Source organism: Podarcis pityusensis, assembly GCF_964106645.2.
Source record: "Podarcis pityusensis genome assembly, chromosome: 16".
NCBI lineage: Eukaryota > Metazoa > Chordata > Lepidosauria > Squamata > Lacertidae > Podarcis > Podarcis pityusensis.
Window position 1 is genome coordinate 9,669,420 of NC_138041.1, and position 20,275 is coordinate 9,689,694.

The 20,275-nt window shown below is 48.5% G+C and overlaps 1 protein-coding gene and 1 long non-coding RNA gene across 4 annotated transcripts; one reads left to right on the plus strand and one right to left on the minus strand.

The window, feature by feature from the left end:
• The first annotated feature begins 2,892 nt into the window (after window positions 1-2,892).
• Window positions 2,893-15,568, plus strand: LOC308465057 (ephrin-A1-like). Of its 2 annotated transcripts, XM_080984873.1 has the most exons (5): window positions 2,893-3,152; window positions 11,047-11,342; window positions 12,221-12,286; window positions 13,117-13,167; window positions 14,393-15,568. In XM_080984873.1, the coding sequence occupies exons 1-5, from the start codon at window positions 3,046-3,048 to the stop codon at window positions 14,506-14,508; spliced, it is 636 nt and encodes a 211-aa protein (XP_080840999.1). In that variant the 5' UTR covers window positions 2,893-3,045; the 3' UTR covers window positions 14,509-15,568. The 2 variants fall into 2 exon arrangements, with proteins under 2 accessions (XP_080840999.1, XP_080841000.1); XM_080984874.1 differs by lacking the exon at window positions 13,117-13,167.
• LOC308465187 lies at window positions 9,857-19,965 on the minus strand. 2 transcript variants are annotated; one of them, XR_013980331.1, is made up of 3 exons: window positions 18,718-19,965; window positions 18,390-18,451; window positions 9,857-10,078 (listed from the first exon to the last, which is right to left on the minus strand). It is a non-coding gene; the product is annotated as an uncharacterized lncRNA (long non-coding RNA). The 2 variants fall into 2 exon arrangements; XR_013980332.1 differs by lacking the exons at window positions 18,390-18,451; window positions 18,718-19,965 and adding an exon at window positions 14,367-14,471.
• Window positions 19,966-20,275: the final 310 nt, after the last annotated feature.

Genomic DNA, 20,275 nt, shown 5'->3' on the forward strand with positions numbered 1-20,275 from the left:
TATCCCAACAACAACAATTTTATTATTTATGTGCCGCCCATCTGACTGATTTTGCCCTGGGCGGCTCCCAACAAAACATTAAAAGCGCAATAAAACATCAACCGTTTAAAACTTCCCTAACAACTCTCAGCATCCGTCAAAAACGACAGCTCCCAGAATTCTTTGGAGGAAGCCTTGACTGTTTAAAGCGGTAAATGTATGGTGTGAGTTCCCTGGGACCTAACTGTTCTGGGTCAAAAAAGGGCCTGTCGGACTGCGCTGGTGTTGCCGTGTCATGTTTTCTGGTGTGACTGCTTGGATCAGCCCTTGTGCAACAAGTTGTTGTGGCACATGGGAGGCCGCATGTAGGCATAGTGCGAGCCTGGGCTTGCCCACTCACCTCCTGCTGCCGTTCCCTTCCAGCACATGAGTGTCTGGGTCCCTCGAGTTTACAAGCCTGCTGGTGTTTAAGGAGGCCACCGCAAAAGCTACGCCTGACTCCATGCCCTGCTTCTCTGGTGCGACCCCTAAGTTTCTTCCATGTGCCAAGAGGCCCGTGTGGGGCAGTGTGTTTATGCGCATGTACTGCCCTACTGCCCTCTTCGATTTTCCTTTTCGTTTTAGAGAATTTCATTTGCTGTTGCTGGTGGGTGGGTGGGTGGGTGTAGGTGCAAGTCTCTTGCGTTTGTTATTTTCACCTTTAAAAAGGTGTGTATTGGCTGTTCTTCCATTCCTGCACAAGAGATGAATGCTTTTGTGTGTAATAATGTAAAGCTTCTCTTTGTTCCTGTTTCTTTTTAGATTATTATTTATTATTATTATGTATTCAACATACAACGCCCTATTCATGGAGGTCTCAAGGAGGTTCACAACAAGAACATTAGACTTTAAAACTATTTCTTTTATCCTTGTACATTATAAAAAGATACTTTGCCTTGAGTATAAAATTTTGTATATCTTTTGATGAGTATCAATAAAAATGTTTTTAAAAAATAGAAATGTAAAACTGTGACCAGCAGTATGAAGGACTATGTTGTCTTGCTGTGTGTCATTTTCTAAGATTGCATGTGTTTGATTTATAAATGCTGCTATATTTACTTATTTCCATTTATTTAAAAATATCAATATTTTGCTTTCTGTCCAAATAGGTCCGCAGCAATGAAGCACAAAGCTGAAATACAATCATTGTCTAATAAAATAATTATTTAATACAATCATTTATGAAAGATTAAAAGCCCAAAGTAGATAAATAGTGGCTGGTGCTGCAATTCTAAAACGTACTTACTGGAACAGCCTTGCCCAAAATACATAGTCCAAATGTTTGGGACTACAACTCCCACCAGCCAGGCTGTGCATGATCTTATATTCCTCAATCACGTCCACATCTTACTCATCATTTTGCGGAACTCAATAAGCCCCAAATGTTGCAACCTTTCCTCGTAAGGGAGTTTTTCCATCGCCTTGATCAGTTTGGATTACCCTGTTCTGAATCTTTTCCAAGAATCTCTTTTTAAAGAGTCCTGTGCTCATGGTTCTGAACAAAGGACTGATCTGAGCATAGGGATAAGGGAGTCTGGGGAGCCCTCTAGATATTGCTGGACTCCAACTCCCATCAGCCCCTGGCAGCAAAGCCCAATGGTCAGGGATGATGGGAGCTGGAGTTCAACATTACATCTGGAGGGCCACAGGTTCCCCCTTCCCTGATTTAGACACAGGTCCTAACCATTCAGGGATCACATACCGAATTCCCCTACGATGGTGTAAAGCAGTGTTCCCCCAAACTTGGGTCTCCAGCTGACTACAACTCCCATCATCCCTAGCTAGCAAGACCAGTGGGCAGAGATGGTGGGAATTGTTGTCTGAAAACAGCTGGAGACCCGAGTTTGGGAAACCCTGGTGTAAAGCAGGAATGGGGAGCCTGTGGCCCTCCAGAGGTTGCTGGACTCCAACTCCCATCAGCCCCAGCCAGCACTGGCCCAACAGTCATGGATGATGAGAACTGGAGTCCAACAACATTTGAGGGCCGCGGGATCCCCATCACTGTGGGGAAGTTGCGTTATACAAGCTATGACCCTTGTTCTGGGGAATCTTTTTCAGCCCAAGGCCCATATTACTTCCTGGGCAGCCTTCCAGGGGCACAGTGGTGGGCAGTGCCAGAGTATAAAGTGGGTGGAGCCACAAATGCAAATACTGTAATACGTTTCTACATTAGGCTAGTTTCTACATACAGAGACTCACCCAGGGAAGCAAGAGATGTTTGATCTGGGTTCAAGGCACATCCCAGCCAGAAACACTCAAGAAGGATGCAAAGCTGGGCATTTAAATCACTATGCTAGCACTTCCAACTGTCATGGCTTCCCCAAAAGAATTATGGGAGCTGCAGGTGGCGAAGGGGTACTGAGAGTTGTTAGGAGAACTGTGTTGTCACAGAACTACAATTCTCAGAGTAGTTTAACAACGAAGCCCGCTTCACGGGGAACTCTGGGACCTGTAGTTCTGAGCTCCTCTTAGTCCCCTCAGCAAACTACAGTTCCCAGGACTTTCGAGGGGGTGGGGACCAGACTGTTTTAAAAGCGGCATCATGCCTTTTAAAAACTGTAGCGCAGATGGCGCCAAGAAAAAGCAGACAGCTTTGCTGTTGTGTTTTGCTTTCTGACCCACGTGCAAGGACCCAGGGCGTGGCAGCGGCTGTTGTTGTTAGCGGTGGGGTGTGTGAGAGGCTGACTCCGAGCGGGTCTCTCCCGCGCTCTTTCCCTGCCTGTCTCTCTGCGCGCAAAACTCTCCGCAGCGAGTATTGCTCTTACTCCGCCTTCCCTCCCCGTCCTAACCAGCCCCACCCAGCCCAGCCCGGGGCGGGGGCCTCCCTGGTGTATAAAGCTCGGCTCTGGGCAAGCTGCCCAGCTTGTAGAGAGAGCGAGATCGCGAAGCGAGGGCGGAGCAGTTTGGAGAGAGCGCTTGTCCGCGCCGTCGATCAGGCGCCACTGTGCCGCGGCTGTGCGTAAAGGCGCATCAGGCACACTCTTGGTTTTCTACTCTTTTACGAGAGAACCCCAGGCGTCCTCTCCAATGGAGCTGCTGCTTTTGCTGTGGGCCCCGCTGGTGGGCCTCTGGTGCGGGCTGTGCGTGGCGTCGGGAGAGCGGCACACCGTCTTTTGGAACAGCACCAACCCCAAGTGAGTTTTGGGGGAGCGTGGAGGGGAGAACCAAGCCCTCCTAGCCAGGGGCTGGAGAGTTATCATCGTCACCAATGCCCAGCCAGAATTTACTTTTTGCGCGTGTATAAAAGGGATGACCCTTTATTTTGGCGTCGCTCCCGCCCCACCCTGTGATAATGGGGTTGTGTTGGAGGGGTGGCATTTGGAGATCCCCGCCTTCTAACCAGGCACCCAGGGGACGCTTAGGGGTCCGGTTTCAGGGGGTGTTCCACTGGAGGCGCCTTGCAGGCGGGGAGCGCGGCCAACCTTGGCCAGTGATCGCCCCGTTGTTGAAAAATCTGCCGTGTATTGAATAGGTGTGCGTGTCTTTTTTGCGGGCAGAGGCTTCTTGAAGGAGGGTGCGGACGTTCAGGGAAAGAATGAGTTTCGCCTAGAAACCCCTTCGGTTAGATGTTAGCCGTGGAGGGGTCGTTTTCCCTAGAAGTTGGAATACATCTGGGGAAGGGCCGTGGAGATTCTGAGGGGTTGGAGGGAGGGTTGGAGGGAAATAGGACTCTGCTTCCATCCCCCTGATGGTTTGGTGGTTTTTGGCACCCTCCTACCTTCCAGCCTCGGTCTTTGCCCCTGTTAAGGGAAAAGGGGCAGCTGGCCCTTTAAATCTGGCGTGAAAGCTCTGCAGATGAAAGTTTTTCCTTTCTTTTCTCCCTTGTTCCCCCACCCCACCCCGCCTCTTTGCCTTAGCTCGCCCCCTCCTGTTCCTGCGCCTGCATTTTGGGCGAGGGCCACCCAGGGCAGCCCACCTCTGGCAGCCTGGCACAGATTTCCCTTGCCAGCCCCCAAGCCTCACGTTTCAGGTTGCCTCTGCTGCTACTCTTTCTTTGAAGGAGGCAGGTTTAGCTTTGCAAAATATGGATGAGGGGTGGGTTCCTGGACCTTTGGAAGGAGGAGGAGCTGGTTGGGCATAAAAGCTGGAATTCGTAAACATCCACACGGTAGGCCTGCGCTTGGCACCCAGCCTGTACCTAGGCACCGTGACAGAGGCATGAATCAGGTCTTTGCTGGGAAAGATAGGGCAGTGCGGACGGAAAGGACCCTTTGCTTGCCGAGGTGGGGAGAGGGACGCCTTCTTCACCCCCTTTGCCCCTTGGGGTTCCCGGGTCCGGTTTAGAGCATTTTTGAGGAGCTCGTGGTTTTTAATGAGTTATGTCACGCCGGCTGTAATTTATGGATGACACGCAAAGGACCGAAAAGGAAAAAGACAGGTTCTCTGCCCCAAGGAGCTTACAGATCTGTACTTCTGATGGCGCCTGTAGGAGACATCGGGCTTTTGTTTGCGTGCTGGGAATTAGAGGGTGGGGTGGGGTATTAAAAGTGGCCCACAGCCAAGGGGGCCAACTTGAATAAAATATTGGGGGGCGGGAGAGTAAGCCTCATCCCACATAATCGATCACATGACTTGGCTCACCATTTGAATGGCAATGCCCCCCTCAAAATAAACTCACAACAAGATGCGTTAGGGAAGGAGGGGGAAGCTCTGCTTCTTGAGGTGTTGTTGCAGTTTGTTTCGTTTTTTTTAATAAGAGCTGTAGGGGCTGGGGCCGAAATCCAACAGGTACGCCCCCTGGCATCTCTGGGAAAGCTCACCTGTTGAATAGCGGCACGGTTTTTCCCATTTGTTAAAAGGCCCAGAGATTGGTGGGGGCAAAGGGTTCCAGCCAGTTCCCGGGGACTGAAGAGTTAATCGCATTAAGCCATTGTTTTTATGCTGGAAGGTAAGGTGAGGGGAGGGAGGGAGGGAGAGCGAGCTCTGGTGCCTTTGTTCATTCTGCCTGTGTGTGAGAAGCACAGACATCTGTGTCCTGTTGTGCAAACCTCAAGGCCAGGGATCTGGCTGGCCCTTTCCAGGTGGCCTTCCTCCCTCCCCCCCCCCCATGGCAGCTAGCTTGTGAGATTTGCCCGTCCCCCTGGCCTCGGGTCAGGTCAGCTCTGTGCTGTTGCCTTGGGTGGGTCTGATCTTGCTTAAATCAGAGCTTTTGTAAATGCTGGCACTGAGTCTTTGTAAAAGGCTGAGTGGTTGTAGAAGTAAACCCTCCACGCCTAGGGGCAGTGTACCTCTGAATAACATTGCTGGCAGGGAGGTGGGGGCAGGAAGCAGGGGAGGTGTTGGGTTAGCCATTTCTGAAAGCAGAATGCTGGACTTTTTTGGGCAAGTTTGTTAAGGCTATCTGCTGGGAATCGCATATGGGGAGATTTTCGGTTGAGCTCAGGTCTTGCTTTGGGGATTCCTGGAAGAGGCATCTGGTTGGGCACTGTGATCCAGCAGAGCTCTGCATCAGTGTTCAAAATTCAGATATATAATCTGATTGCCAAATGGCACCTTAAACCTCGGTTATGGTCGCCAGAACAGAAAGTCTAGGCAGCATTTTTATTTTGCAATGAAATTTATTATTAATTTCATTTTTATACTGCCTTATGTCCTAAAGAAAAAAATCTCAGAGTGGTTTACAACACATTAAAATATCAGATTAAAAAAAAATGCAGAATAAAACAAATTCAGGCTTCAAGGGAAATATTTCAGATCCTTCTCTAAGTGACATTTGGCTTTTCCCATACAGTATTTATCTACCTGCTTAAATTGTAGAGCTGCCCCATAGCAGAACTACTCTAGGAAGGCAGTGTGGTGCAGTGGTTAGAGCAGGCTTCCTCAGCCTCACCCCCCAGATGTTTTTTGGCCTACAACTCCCATGATCCCTAGCTAGCAGGACCAGCGGTCAGGGATGATGGGAATTGTAGTCTCAAAACATCTGGAGGGCCGAAGTTGAGGAAGCCTGGGTTAGAGTGTCAGGCTAGGACCTGGGAGATCAGGGTTCAAATCCCCACTCAGTAAGCTTGCTGGAGTCAGTCGCAGACTCTTAACCTACCTCACAGGGTCATTGTAGGGGTAAACTGGGGGGGGGGGATGATCCCATCGCATGACAGATTCTCTGCAGTAGCATAAGTGGTGCAGGAATTGCACTTTGCAAATGCACAGAGGTTCCTTTCGTCTGTTTGTAACTAGATGTTCCCAGCTTGGCACTGAAAAGAGATGCTAGGACTCTTCAGCTTTGTAAGCCCTGGGGAGAGACGTGCCTGTGGTGAGATCCTTTGGGGATTGATTTAGAAAAAAATATGTCCCTGGACTACAACTATAGCTCAGGTAGAGCATCTTCGTTGCATGGGGAAGATCCAGGGTTCTGTGTTCCTATTGGAGTCAGAACCATGAGGACTAGAATCTTAGTGTATTTTTAGGGGAAGGGCTAGGTGCAGCAAGGATCCAACTCAATATCAAGGAGCTTCCAGGGTTCAAAAAAACCTCCCATTGCCACTGACCATTGGACATGCTGGCTGGCTGTGAGTTGGCCTCTGGCGAGTGCCAAGTTGGCAAAGGCACCTTGAGGATGATCTGCAGAGTTTTACTTCATTGCAGAAGATGAATCGGGTGGTGATTTCAAAGTTGTGCCTGTCTGCCCCCTGCAGATATTACTGGCCTCTTCTCTGCCTTTCACTGGTGCCTTAAACCCGCCGGCTGGCACTGCCAAGAGGGCAAAGTTCTCAAGCGGTGCAGGCAGCAGGTGGTGGGTCTTGGCCAGCAAGGCTGAATCAGCTTGGAGAAAGTTGGAAGAGAGCAAAGCCGCAGCTGGCCAGCCGCTCCTTCCTTTCCCAGGGTCCATCTCCCCCCTTCCTTACTAGCCATGGGCCTCTTCCTTCCTTCCCGCCCGGCGCTGGCGAGAGCCCAAGGGAAGGCGCCAAGGGCACGCGGGGCAGGAAATCTTTCTCCTTTTTTAAAAAACCAACATGTTGTTAAGATATATATTTTAACGTGTGTTTTTTCCGCCCAGGACGCTGGAGGCGAAACCGTCTTTTTGGCACGGAGGCTTAAGAGATGGCCAAGTCCGATGCCAACTTGGCTGGAGGGGTGGGATGGAGCGTGCAGCGGGGGGGGGGGTGTTTTGTGTACAGCTCCTGCCCCTGCAGGGAGGAGGCAGTTGCTGTGACGGGTGAGAGTCCAGGCAGAGGAGATTGCAGGGCCCAGATGTGGCCACCTCTGGCAGGGTGGAAAACCCTGAGGCTGCTGTGTCTGGGCAGTTTCCTTCCAGGAAGGGCAGCCTTAATCGCTTTGTGTTGGCCTGTTGGTTGTCAAAAACAGCAGTGATCCATGCCATACTTTCAAAGCACATTGCTTCCTTTCCAAAAGGATCTTATCCCTCATGGAGCTACAGTTCCCAGCACCCTTAAACTACAGTTCCCAGGCTGGGAGCAATGGAAATTGGAATCGAACATCTGGGAGAGGACGCAGGCTCCCCAGCTGTGACTCCTTAAAGAACTATTGGACTTACCATGGCTTTGCCTTTCACAGTCAACTTCATCACTCTCTGGAGCAGCCGCTAGCCCATGCTGGCTGCAGATTATGGAGTTTGAAAGCTGCTGAACGCTAGCCCGGCTGAGCCCCAAATAGCCAGCATGCCCAGTGGTCAGGGATGATAAGATCTGTAGCCTGAAACATCTGGAGGACCAGTGTTCTAAACTAGCCAGGCGTGTTTGCTACTGGTGCGGGTCCAATTGCGACTACGTGGAGATTTCTGGGTGCCAGGTTTGGCGACCACAGTTTAGAAACTTCTGCATAGTTAGTATCATTTCCCCTGTGTGTTTCTCCTTCTTGCATACTGGGACAAGCGAATTGCTGTAAGAGCAAGCGACAGCCAAGCGCTGCAGTTGAGATCACAGAATCGTAGCTTTGGAAGAGACACCATGGGGCATCTAGTCCAACCCCCTGGTGGATAGACATTCCATTGTGGCCACTGGTAACCAGGGTTTAAGGTGCTATATGGCGCTTAGCTTATATACCTGAGGTTGTAACACTGCGTTCACCACCCCGACCTACAGTTCCTCATTCCGTGTTGTACTCCACTTTTATTCAGAGCAGACCCATTCACGACCTGGACTAACTTGGTTCCATTAATTTCAGCACACCTACCTTTTTTTAAGTAAAAAGCAATTGACTACAACACATCAGTGCTATGCTATCCCGGCAAGTGGCTTTGGGTCACTGGTGCAAAAGGGGCAGCAACTAAGAAAAGCGAAATAATAACAATGATAACGATCACCTTAGCCAGATCTTTGCTGTGTAGAATTAAATGCCCAGCCTTTGCATGCCAATAAACCCCCTCCTGCAAAAAACAGAAAAAAAGCAAAAACCCTTCGAAACCACCACCACCAGACCTGATGTCATCAGGCACCACTTGTCCCCGAGTGCATCACTCAGTTTTACACTTTGCCGTCCCTTGGATCATGAATTTGGGGGCGCCAGCCGCATCTAAAACTCGTCTGCCGCCAGCTACCCCTATTGCAGCAAGCAGCCTTTCTGAATCTCAGTTGCTGGAAACCGCAGGATGGGGGAGCTGCTGTGGTGCTCAGGGTCTGTTGAGGCTCCCCATAAGCATCTGGTGTGCCCCTGCAGAACAGCACCCTGGACCTGTCAGGATTGGCACCCGCTGCCTTGTGACATCAGGCAGGCGCCTTCCCTGTACCCTTTGGGGCGCTTGCTAAAAGCGATTTTTTTGTTTTGTTTTGTCAAGCCTATCCAGACATGTAGAAACCGCCGTGTGTTGTTAATCTGGTTTTCGCTTATAGCTGATGTTGTTATTTTTTGGGAGTGTCTAAAAACACTTGCCTTTTTTTAAAGAGGATACTTCTGTTGTTGTCTTGCCGGCTGATTTGAGGGCTTGTGGCAACCCAGCGGTGCATAAAGGTCCTGAAATAAATGGATGAGGCTCAGAAGCGCCACTGGCCCTTCTTGTTGCATTTGATTGCACTGTTTTGACAAGGATCAGCCAGCTGCTTTGGGATCTTCCAGGGGGTCAAGACTTCTGGGTGGTGCCCTGGGGCGAGGAGACAGACGGAGGGTGGGTGGGCGCCCCCCCAAGACCCTGCTGCTATCTCTGCACCTGAGGCCAAGATGAGGTGGATCCTTCGTTGCTGCCTCCTGCCACCCGCCTCGGGCGGCCAAACCGGTTTGTGGGTTCGTTCTCCCGAGGAGTCTTTCGGTTTCCAAAGCTTCTGTGACTCAGGGTGGAGTCCCTCTTTCCACAGCTGTCTTGGCAAGGCTTTAATAAACACCTTGGCTCTCTGCTGGGAATGTGGGCTAGCCCAGCAAGCTTCCAGGGCCAGCCCTGAAAGGGGGAAGCAATGCTCTTGTGTCGTGTGCTCAGTGGGTAGAGCATTTGCTTTCGATCCTGGGTTCAATCCCCAATGGCATCTCCGGGTAGGGCTGGGAGTATCACCTGTCTCCAATGCTGGCAAACTGCTGCCAGTCAGTGTGGACAGCACTGAGCTAGATGGGTCAGTTTTCTGACTCTGTATAAGGGAGCTTTCTGCGTTCCCATTTAAACTATTTTGAGCTGTGAGGACTGGAATCTTTCTTGAGCTTTCGCGCCGCAAACTTGCCCATGGAGGAAGCTGCCTTCTACCACTCGCCTAGCTCAATATTGTCCACACGGGCTGGCAGCAGTTCTTCCAGATTTCAGGCAGGGAGAAATTCCCCATCCTACCTGGTTATGCCACTGGATATTATCTCCAGATAATTTACAAGTAAGCCTGCTGACTTCAGTGGGTCTTACTCACAACTTTTCTTTCTTTGTTTTGTATCACAAAATCCTCAATAAAAATCTGTTTTTTAAAAAAATAAAAACACTAAGCACATGCAGGTTTGCAACCTAAGTTGTGACATCCAGACTCCCCCGTTCAAATCTCCCCCCTGTGATGGGCTCGCTTGATTAGCCTTTGGCCTCAGTGTTTCTCCCACCACCATCTGCAATATGGGTATAATGTAACTGATTTACCTTGGGGCTGTTGTAAAGATGTCAGCCGGGTTAACATGTGTGCAGCAGTTCCAAGGCTCATAAACGCTGTAAAAAAAGTGGATTTTATTTTATTTTTTAGCAAATGGCCTGGCTGAAGTTTGTTCTTTCTTTTGGGCTGGGGGGGTGGGTAGGGGAGCATCTGCCTTGCAGCTATAAGAGAGAGTTGCATAAAGGTTTATTTAAATGCATTTGGTCAACTTAAGAAAATAATAACACTTAGGTAAAGTGGCAATGATTTAGGTTAAGAGCCAGCCCCAAATAATTACCGGAGGGAGGGGTGTTTCAGCAGTCTCCCACTTTGAGGAAGTTGTTTGTATGCATTGTTTTTATTCTATTCTTTAAAAATCCACCTCAAAGATATACAGGAAGAGCTTAACAAAAGCTCCCTTTGAGTAGCGTATGAAAGAAATACATGGAATCCATAGAAAAGCATGCAATACTTTGTCAGCGATTGAATCAATGGGTTTCCATTTTTTAAAAGTCCGTTTTCTCCCCTTTTTTCATCTGAATAGAATTGGCTGATTCCTTGTCATAGCCATATTGTTGTAAATTGTACTTTTCCAGCCTGGGATGTTGACACTATTGGGGGGGGGGGAGTTACGAAGGGATTCCTATCTTGCAAGGCTGTTTTGTGAGGATTTCTTGTAACTTTTATTAGCGGGGAGGCGATGGAACAGTATGTGACACTTTTATTTCATGGAGGTGCTGGGGCAATTGAAATGGTATCGATTTCCAAATGGTGTCCTCTCCCCCCCCCCCGCCCAAGCCTTCTACAAAGGGGTTAGGAGATAGTTTGTAAGAATTTCCTAGACGTTTCTCGCAACGTTAATTTTATTGGAGGATGGAGACGAAACGGACCGGCTTCAAAATTGTGTCTGCCTGTTCCACCGCCACCAACCTTGCCTGAAAGTGCCTACTTTACAGGGTTGTTTGTAAGGATTTATTAGAGGAACTTTATGCAGGCGTTAGAGTGCAAGCACTAATGTTGTTGTCTTTCCCTCCTCCTGATACAGGTTTCAGTGGGATAGCTATGCCGTCAAGGTGAGGCTAAACGACTACCTGGACATCATCTGCCCGCACTACGAGGACAGCAGTGTGGCTCCTCACTCGATGGAACGCTACACCCTATACCTGGTGGAACAGGAGGAGTACGAGACCTGCAAACCGCGCTCGAAGGAGCAGATCCGGTGGGAGTGCAACAAGCCCGATGCCCTTCACGGCCCTGAGCGGTTTTCAGAAAAATTCCAGCGCTACACTCCCTTCACGCTGGGCAAAGAGTTCCGGGAGGGCCACGAATACTATTATATCTGTAAGTGTCCGTGGCAGAGAAACCACACACACACACCCTTACCAGCTGTCATTTATTTTTCCGTTTTAGCGCTCCTAAGATTTCTTAACTTGTGTCATTCTGAGACGGTGGAGGGTCACTTATTTAAGCCCATTTTACAGATGGGGAAAAAGGAGGCTGGGAACGAGAGGGCTACACGGTGGTTTTTATTTCTAACAGGCCCTGGTTATAGGACTTTAAGGGCCGACCTATAGGAGAGATCTGTCACGGGTTTTTCCTAACATTTGTGGTTTTGGTTAAGAACATCCACTGGGGTAGGAAGGTTTGTATTAGGGGACATTTAACCCTCTTTTAAATCCATCTCAGCCAGAGGCCAAGGCTGAATTTTTCAGCAGTGCAGGGAATTGGGTCGGGTTTGTGAGTTGAGGGCCCCCAGATCTCTTGTTTTGGGCCGGGTAATGAATTTGAGGGAAATAGATCAGGATTATTGAGTAGGATATAAATTTTGCGGATTGAACTAAACTAAAATGACTTCTCTATAGGAAATTTGGGGGCAGTTAATGGGGCTAATCAAACTTGATAGGAACAGGATTTGTTGATGAATTAATTTGGGCAGAGGGTAACGAATGAAAGAGGAGCTGATTTGGGGTGATCTGTGGTGGGGTGTAGTTTAATTGAAGAATTGAAGATAAGTTATGTGTTGTATAATTTTAGCCTCCACCCACCCACCCAAAATAGATGCACCAGTAAATAAAAATTAACAAAAGCTTCTCTAGTCCGTGTCAAGTTACCAGGTCTCAGATTTATATAGACTAGATGTCCCCCAATACCTACACAAAACCTCCTGTCTGTTTCAACTCTCGCCAATAAAAATCTCTTTCTCAATTCTTCCCTATTAGCAAAACCTATCCATCACCACGGAGAATCTTGCCTTAAATTGAAAGTCATAGTGGCTGCAAAGAATGGTGAGTTTTCTAGTGCCTGACACTCTCTGTCTGTCTGTCTGTCTGTCTGTCTCTCGTTAAACCCATGCCATTGTCCTGATCAGACTCCCCCCCCCCCCCCGCAAATGCTATCTGCCAAGTTCTGCAACAGCCTTTTGCAACCTGGTGCCCATCAGCCCTAGCCAGCATGGCCAGTGGGCAGGGATGACAGCGAAATCGGGGGGGGTGGGCACCAGCTTGGGGGAAGGCTGCCTTTGGGAAATAAGACAGATCTGATATGAGTCCCTGTCTCCCCTCCACTTCCTATTCCATAAGGTGAGATACTTGGCAGTTTGGTGGGGAGCGATATAAATTGGGATAACCGTATGTGAGAGAGAGGAGAGGAAAAGGTTTATACTCTCCTCCTACCTGAAGCTAATACTCTGGTCTAATCTCAGCCCCCACTTTTTTATGTGACTGCTCTTGAGGCTAGTAATAATACCTGACACACGTCAGTATTTAAAACTGTTTGCCTGTATCCTCTCCACCAGGCCTCCTCAATTTCGGCCCTCCAGATGTTTTTTGAGACTACAATTCCCATCATCCCTGACCACTGGTCCTGCTAGCTAGGGATCATGGGAGTTGTAGGCCAGAAACATCTGAAGGGCTGAGGTTGAGGAAGTCTGCTCTCCTTGCAAGGGGTATTGCCCCCTAGTTGCATATAGTATTGCCCCAGTGGTATTGCCCCGCATCAAGAGAACAAGGGGCTGCAGGCTGAGATTTAAGCTGGGGTTGAGAATTATGGGCTCAGTATTTAGGTTGGCTGTGTTCTGGGGGTCCGGCCTTCACTGTGTGTCTCCGTTCGCTTTTAGGTCGGATGCCCCCCAGCCGCAGCCCCACCCTGAAGGGGAGACCTCAGTCAGGTAGGTCCAGGGGAGAGAGTTTGTTCTGTAGGGGTGGGGGATGTGGAGGTGCCGCAAAGAGGGGTGGCACAATCAGCCATTTGCAGGGGACCCATTGACAAGAGACCCCTCTGAACCTGCATCTCCTCCTTCCTCACTCTTGCCACCTAATAATAATAATAATTTATTATTTATACCCCGCCCATCTGGCTGGGTTTCTTCCAGCCACTCTGGGCGGCTTCCAACGGAATATTAAAATACAATATCCTATTAAACATTAATAATCAACATGCTTTTCCACCCCCCTCGCACTCAGGCCCAGGCAACAGGGGCGGTGAGAATGAGGCCACACACCCCAACACGCATTTATACCATTACGGTAATACTTTAAACAGTCGTGGGTTCCCCTCAAAGACTTCTGGGAGCTGTAGTTTGTTATAGGTGCCGAGACACACACACACACCCATTCCCCTCCTGGAGCTACAATTCCCAGAGTGGTTTAACAATTAGTTCCTCTTCCCTGGGAACTGCAGTTCTGAATTTCGGGGTAGGGGTGTCTCATATCAGCTCTCAGCTCCCTCAGCAAATAAGATTTCCCAGAATACATTGGGGGGAACCGTGACTTTTTAAAGTGCCGTCGTAGTGCTTTAAACGTATGGTGGTGCGGGTATGGCGGGGAAGAGAAAGGAGCTGGCAGAAATGGTGGTGAGGAAGAAGACTCAAGGAGGGAAAATGGAGGGCGTCAGACCTCCAAAAGGACGGAAGTGAGTGGGTTTAGGAAGTGGTTCAGGAGGAGAGGATTTGAATTTGGGTTGAATTTTGCGTGCCACATAATTATTTTATTTTTTTAAAGCGTTTATTAATTTTCCAATGCTGTATTATTTTTAACACTTGATTGGAAGCCACCCAGAGTGGCTGGGGAAACTCAGCCAGATGGGTGGGGTATAAATAATAAATAATAATAATAATAATAATAATTATTATTATTATTATTATTCCAATAAGAACATCCAATTAACATATAAAATCCAATAAAAATAAAAAACTAAAATAAAAAAGTCCAATTGTAATCTTGGACTTCCAAATTGTAATCTTAATTTTTTTGACTTCCCACGGTCTGAATTCCAAAGCATTTCCCACCTCATAGTCCTGCCTCTCATCATCCCACATATTCTCGTCCTATGTGCCCAACTTTGCTGTTGACCAGACCCTTTTCTCACCTGCTTGTCTCTCTTTCCCCCGGCAGATGACCCTGATGCAACGATGCTTCGCAGCGTGGGGCACAATTCGGCCCCCCGTCTCTGCAGCCCCTTCACCTTCGTCCTCCTCCTGCTGCCACTGCTGATGCCGCAGGGGCCCTGATGGCACCCAGTTCCCCAGCTTGAAGCCATCGGCAAAGGGGGGAGCACCTGTTCTGTTGCCGCCACACCCCCCCCGCAACACAGTGTGGTGTGGGGGATGCGAGTCTCCATGTGCCCGCAATGCCTCCGTGTGATGCGGTGGTGCACCAGTCGGTTTTAGCAGGCTGAGCGCCGGGATCAAATCGCCGGCAACCCTATGAGGGATGTGGCTGGTGGGGTCTGGGACTGGTGAGGGGTCTTGTGGACAGATATAGGCCTCCAGCAGACAGACATGGACCAGATGGGGACTCTCTTTGGCTGCCCGGCGGCAAACAAGGCTTGGATGGATCCGGCCCTGCCACAAAGGTCGTGGCGCTGAGTTTCCTGCGGGCAGGAATGCCACCTTGTATCACGCCCTGTTGGTGGTGCTTATGGATTTTTGGGCACATCATGAAACTGGAAACACACAGTTACCTTGGGACAATGTACAGTGCAAAAAAAATTGTGACTATCAAACAGGCAGGCCCTGGAATTTTTGGAGTGGGGAGGAATCCTCTGTTTTGTGTGCCCCGCTTTGACGACGACTCTTCCCCCTGCCTGCGCCGAGTTCAGAAGACCGCTGCCTTGTACCTGAAAGGATCAAACTGGAGACCAGTCGTGTTGAGGATGTGTTGCCCTGTTAGATCAGACTGAGGGGTTCACCTGGTCCAGCATCCTGCTTCTGGCAGTGGTCAGCCATTTATCTCCAGGAAGCACTACCAGTCCTCCCCGTGCTGCTTACCCATGGCCACCATCAGCTTCTGGTATACTGCCTCTGCCCAGGGAGGTTCCATTTTCAAATCTGGCAGGATGGCGGACATTTTGTGTCTTGTGTACGCAAACCTGTTGAGGACAGCAAAGGGCAATGCCCCTGTTTGGCACACGGCGATATTCAATCACAAGGACAGAGAAATGAACAGACTGCGAAAAAAATATATTTCTGTGTGCGGAGGGGAAGGGGAGATAATGTTGTAGAGCTTTTTACCTCTGTAAAATATATATATATATCTATTTTTATACTGAATAAATAACTCCAGAAGAAACGTGCTACATCAGTGTTTGTGCTCTGCTGCGGTGCTGATCCGTATGAACTTGGAGGTCACCTCTGGTGTAGGGGCAGAGCCCGGGAATGGGAGGTGATTTGAATATTGAGGGGTGGGGCCTGGTGGTGGAATTGGCTGTTTTTTGTGGGAAATGGGCTATTTGCAGTCTGAGTGGCAGAGACTCCGTTTGGGCCTTGAATATTTTGGAGACACTTTTCCCCCTACAGATCCTCTTGGTATATCTACTACTCTCAGGTGTTCAGGGTGTCATGGTTTGTCCACGGCAGTGCCTAAGTCATGGGTAGGCAAACTAAGGCTCGGGGGCCGGATCCTGCCCAGTCGCCTTCTCAATCTGGCCCGTGGATGGTCCAGGAATCGGCGTGTTTTTACATGAGTAGAATGTGTGCTTTTATTTAAAATGCATCTCTGGGTTATTTGTGGGGCATAGGAATTTGTTCATTTTTTATTTTATTTTTCAAAATGTAATCTGGCCCCCCACAAGGTCTGAGGGACAGTGGACCGGCCCCCTGCTGAAAAAGTTTGCTGACCCCTGAAAGTTGTGGAGTTTCCACAGAGATGTGTCCACCACCTTCATTACAAAGCGTCAGTCCTTTGCTGAAGATGCACTCCTGTCTTTGAGACCAGATACATATTTTTGGACCCACCCTCTTACCTTAATCTGTTTTAAACTGATTTTTAATGCGGTTTTTTATTATTACTGTAACTAGCTGCCTGGAACCTGATGGTGAAGGGGCAGCTAAGAGATTGAAATAATAATTACTATTTAGTTAGTTATTTGAGACATTAATGCACCGCTTAAATATCCGCATTTCTAAGTGGAGTGTGTAAAAATAAATATCGCAGAAAACAGGAAGATTTTTTTTAAATTATCATATAAATGAGCACCACCTTAACATGCCTGTTGGAACAAGGGAAATTGTAGCAACGGAAGTATAGCAAAAACCTACAAGTCAGGCTAGCTCAGGCTTCCTCAATCTCTGCCTTCCAGATGTTTTTGGCCTACAACTCCCATGATCCCTAGCTAGCAGGACCAGTGGTCAGGGATGCTGGGAATTGTAGTCTCAAACATCTGGAGGGCTGAGGTTGAGGAAGCCTGGGCTAGCTTTTGCTGTTAAATATTCTGTCACCTGCATTTTTACTTTTCCCCTAGAAAACCCAGGGAAGTAGGACAAAACGTCAAATGTTGAGACTTGGGGAATTTTACTGATCTTTTAAGATTGGTTTGCTACTTTTCTAGATACTTTTGGGACAGTGTGTATCATGTGACACACACACACCCTTTCCCTTGGGCATGCTACAATCGCTGCTTTTTGGTATTTCTACGGGAGTTTTTTATTATTAATTTTGTCAATGAGGCCATTTAACCTTTCTTTTCCATAAAGCAGCTGAGCGTTGTTTCCATTTTACGGACCAGAGACCTGGTGAATGATTAACGTCGCAAGTTGATGCTAATCAGGGACTGGTTTAAAACCAGAGTATTCGTTGATTCCAATCTCTCTGCTACATTGCACTAGCAAGTGGGGGCGCGTGCATATGAGAACTCTCTGCTTTCGTTTTAAACAACCCCGTGCCAAGATTCTAGTCCTTAAGGGCTGCACAAATCCGCTTGACAGTGTGTGGACTATGTTTCTAAAAAACCCAGATGGAGGAGTTGCTGAATAAAGACTTCCAGTGAACGGAGAGGGTGAGAGTTTCGCACTTTCGCTGTGAGGAGCAGCAGCAGCAGCAAGTTAACTTGGTTTTCAAAGGAGTGAAAAAATAATGGAAATGTGTGACATTTGGGCACCTGCATTGAGTTTGCTTAGTTCCAGAACAGTTCTGCAAAAATTACATTGCCTTACATTTGTTTTTAATACATACGTACTAGGTAAAGTAAAGGGACCTCTGACCATTAAGTCCAGTCTGGGGTTGCGGCACTCATCTCGCTTTACTGGCTGAGGGAGCCAGTGCCGGAGCGGTACCTATTTATCTACTAGGCTCTGTGGTTTAGACCGCAGCGCCACCCGCATCCCACTGTACTGGCAAATGTTAAAGGGTAAATCGTCAAGAAGGCATCAGCTCCTTGCCCCATGGAGCTTAAAATCACAAATTTACCCCAGGGTAGGATGCAAGGGAGAGAAAATTTGGGGAAAGGTAGAGATTCAGTCAAAATGTACAGTGGTACCTCGGGTTACATACGCTTCAGGTTACGGACTCCGCTAACCCAGAAATAGTACCTCGGGTTAAGAACTTTGCTTCAGGATGAGAACAGAAATCGTGTTCCGGCGGTGCGGCGGCAGCAGGAGGCCCCATTAGCTTAAGTGGTGCTTCAGGTTAAGAACAGTTTCAGGTTAAGAACAGATCCCCGGAACAAATTACCGTATTTTTCGCTCTATAAGACGCACCAGACCACAAGACGCACCTAGTTTTTGGAGGAGGAAAACAAGAAAAAAAATATTCTGAATCTCAGAAGCCAGAACAGAAAGAGGGATCGCTGCACAGTGAAATCAGCAATCCCTCTTGCTGTTCTGGCTTCTGGGATAGCTGTGCAGCCTGCATTCGCTCCATAAGACGCACACACATTTCCCCTTACTTTTTAGGAGGGAAAAAGTGAGTCTTATAGAGCAAAAAATACGGTAAGTACTTAATCCGAGGTACCACTGTACTGTGCTTAGTTTTGCCTTTTAGTAAGGGACAAGGACTAAGATGGGAACAGGCTCAGGGGCCAAACGTACCTCTAGCCCTGAATATTGGGCCCTCAAGATTTTCCCCAGGTCATGCCCATTCCTGAGCCACACCCCTTACCAGCCCTGCTGCATACCTTGCTTGAGCTTCTGCCCAGCTGCAATGTGTCTTGGAGCTCGGATCATGCCTTTTCCTTGCCTGGGTGGAGGATAGAGAAGGGCGTGTGAGAAACTAGCCTACTTTGCAAAGGTAAAACGTAAGAGTCATTTCCCCCACCCACCACTTCCACAGGCATGTGGCCCCCGGAAGCTTCCCCAGAGAGGAATGTGGCCCTTGGGGTGAAAACAGTTTCCCATTGCCGGACCAAGATAGTTGCGCCCAAAGGGTTTAGGGGAGAAGAGTTTGGAGGAGGCTTTTGAGACAAAACAGGAGGGATGATCACAGAGTGATTCTCTGCCATGTACCTCTCAGGGAAACCTGTAGAAAGGTGAAAATGTAATTGGTTTGTTGATGATGCATCAGCAGCAGGGGGCTTATCCGACAGTCGCAAGTCATGGAAGCAATTTGTCTGGTGCTGTGGACTTGTCTGTGTTTTGTTATTGTGGTGCATTCGGAGTCGGGGAAAGTGACCCGGCCCAGACAGGCGGCTGTTACTCAGCTGAACCACAGCGGCTGCTTTTGTGGTCTTTGTCAAAAGTTGGTTTTAGGGTCACTGTTTTCTTGTGCTTCCTTTGGTTTTGTTTCGTTAGCTGGAATACAATTCCTTTCCCATATCTCCGTCACATCAGGGAGAGGCTGACGAATCGCAGGCTCAGACGGGTGTGAGACAGATCATCTGTGGTCTGATCTTGTGACTTCTGTTTTTATCTTCTGTGCTTTAAAGCAGACTGGGGCTGCAGACACACCATACTTTTAAAGCACAGCCTTGCCTCAAGAACCCTGGGAACTCTAATTCACCCCTCACAGAACTACAGTTCCCACCAGCACCCTTAACAAACCAGTTTGTTAATCATGGAGGGTTTGTTTGTTTGTTATATTTATAAACCTCCACCTTTGTCCAAGGAGCTTAAGGTGACAACATATAGTTTTCCCCCTCCCAATTTCATCCTCACAACAGCCCTGTGAGGTAGGTTAGGCTGAAAGATGTTGACTAGCCCAAGCCCATCCATTAAGCTTCATGCCCGAGTAGGGATTTGCGCCCATAGTGTGACAATCTCTAAGCACTACACACACATCATAGATTTAAAGCACATTATTAAGCCCAAAGAATCCAGGGAACTGTAGTTTTCCCTCCCTGCACGGTGCTACAGTTCCCAACATCCTTTTAAAAACTACAGTTCCCAGGATTCTTTGTGGAAGGGAAGGCGCTTTAAACGTGTGTTGTGTCTGCAGCCTCAAAGAAGGGAAGGGAGGTGCTGATTTTCATGGAAGCAGTAGAAGTCACAGGCTGTTGAAATAACCTGGAGGGAAAGGATTTTGCACCCCCTCAAAATAAAGCCCCTTAATGCTCCTGCCTTAAAGTAGGGTGAAATTAACAGCAGGGGATCTGACTGCACTTTGCTTGACAAGGCCTAGTGCAGGAGGTGAGGCCTGTTAGTAGTAAGTTGTGCGGGGATTGTATGGACACGGGGCACAGAGCCCCCTATAGGTATGGAAAGGTATTGAGACAGCAATATCGGTCCTGGCCATTGGCTGCCCTGTCAGCATGAAGCCTCGGGATTGGCTGGGACTTGTTATAAAACTCTTCAGGCCTCCTCCCAATATTCCACAGAGGAATCTCTGGGAGTTGATGTGGTGTCTGACAAAGCCCACATTCACACCATACATTTAAAGCACTACAATACCACTTTAAACAGCCATGGGTCCCCCCCCCATGAATTCTGGGAGTTGTAGTTTAAGGGTGCTGAGAGTTGCCATGAGATCCCTCTTCTCCCCAAGCTGTAATTCCCCAGTTCCCGGGGAAGAGGGATTGATTGCTAAGCCACTTTGCAAATTGTTGCTCTGGGAGGGGGAATCCTAACA

What these genes read in the sequence shown, in the direction of transcription:
- LOC308465057 (XM_080984873.1), top strand. Translation starts at nt 3,046, where the DNA reads ATGGAGCTGCTGCTTTTGCTGTGGGCCCCGCTGGTGGGCCTCTGGTGC. An exon ending in CATAGTGGCTGCAAAGAATG is followed by an intron (nt 12,287 to 13,116) that starts GTGAGTTTTCTA and finishes GTTCGCTTTTAG; the next exon opens with GTCGGATGCCCCCCAGCCGC. An exon ending in GAAGGGGAGACCTCAGTCAG is followed by an intron (nt 13,168 to 14,392) that starts GTAGGTCCAGGG and finishes TTCCCCCGGCAG; the next exon opens with ATGACCCTGATGCAACGATG.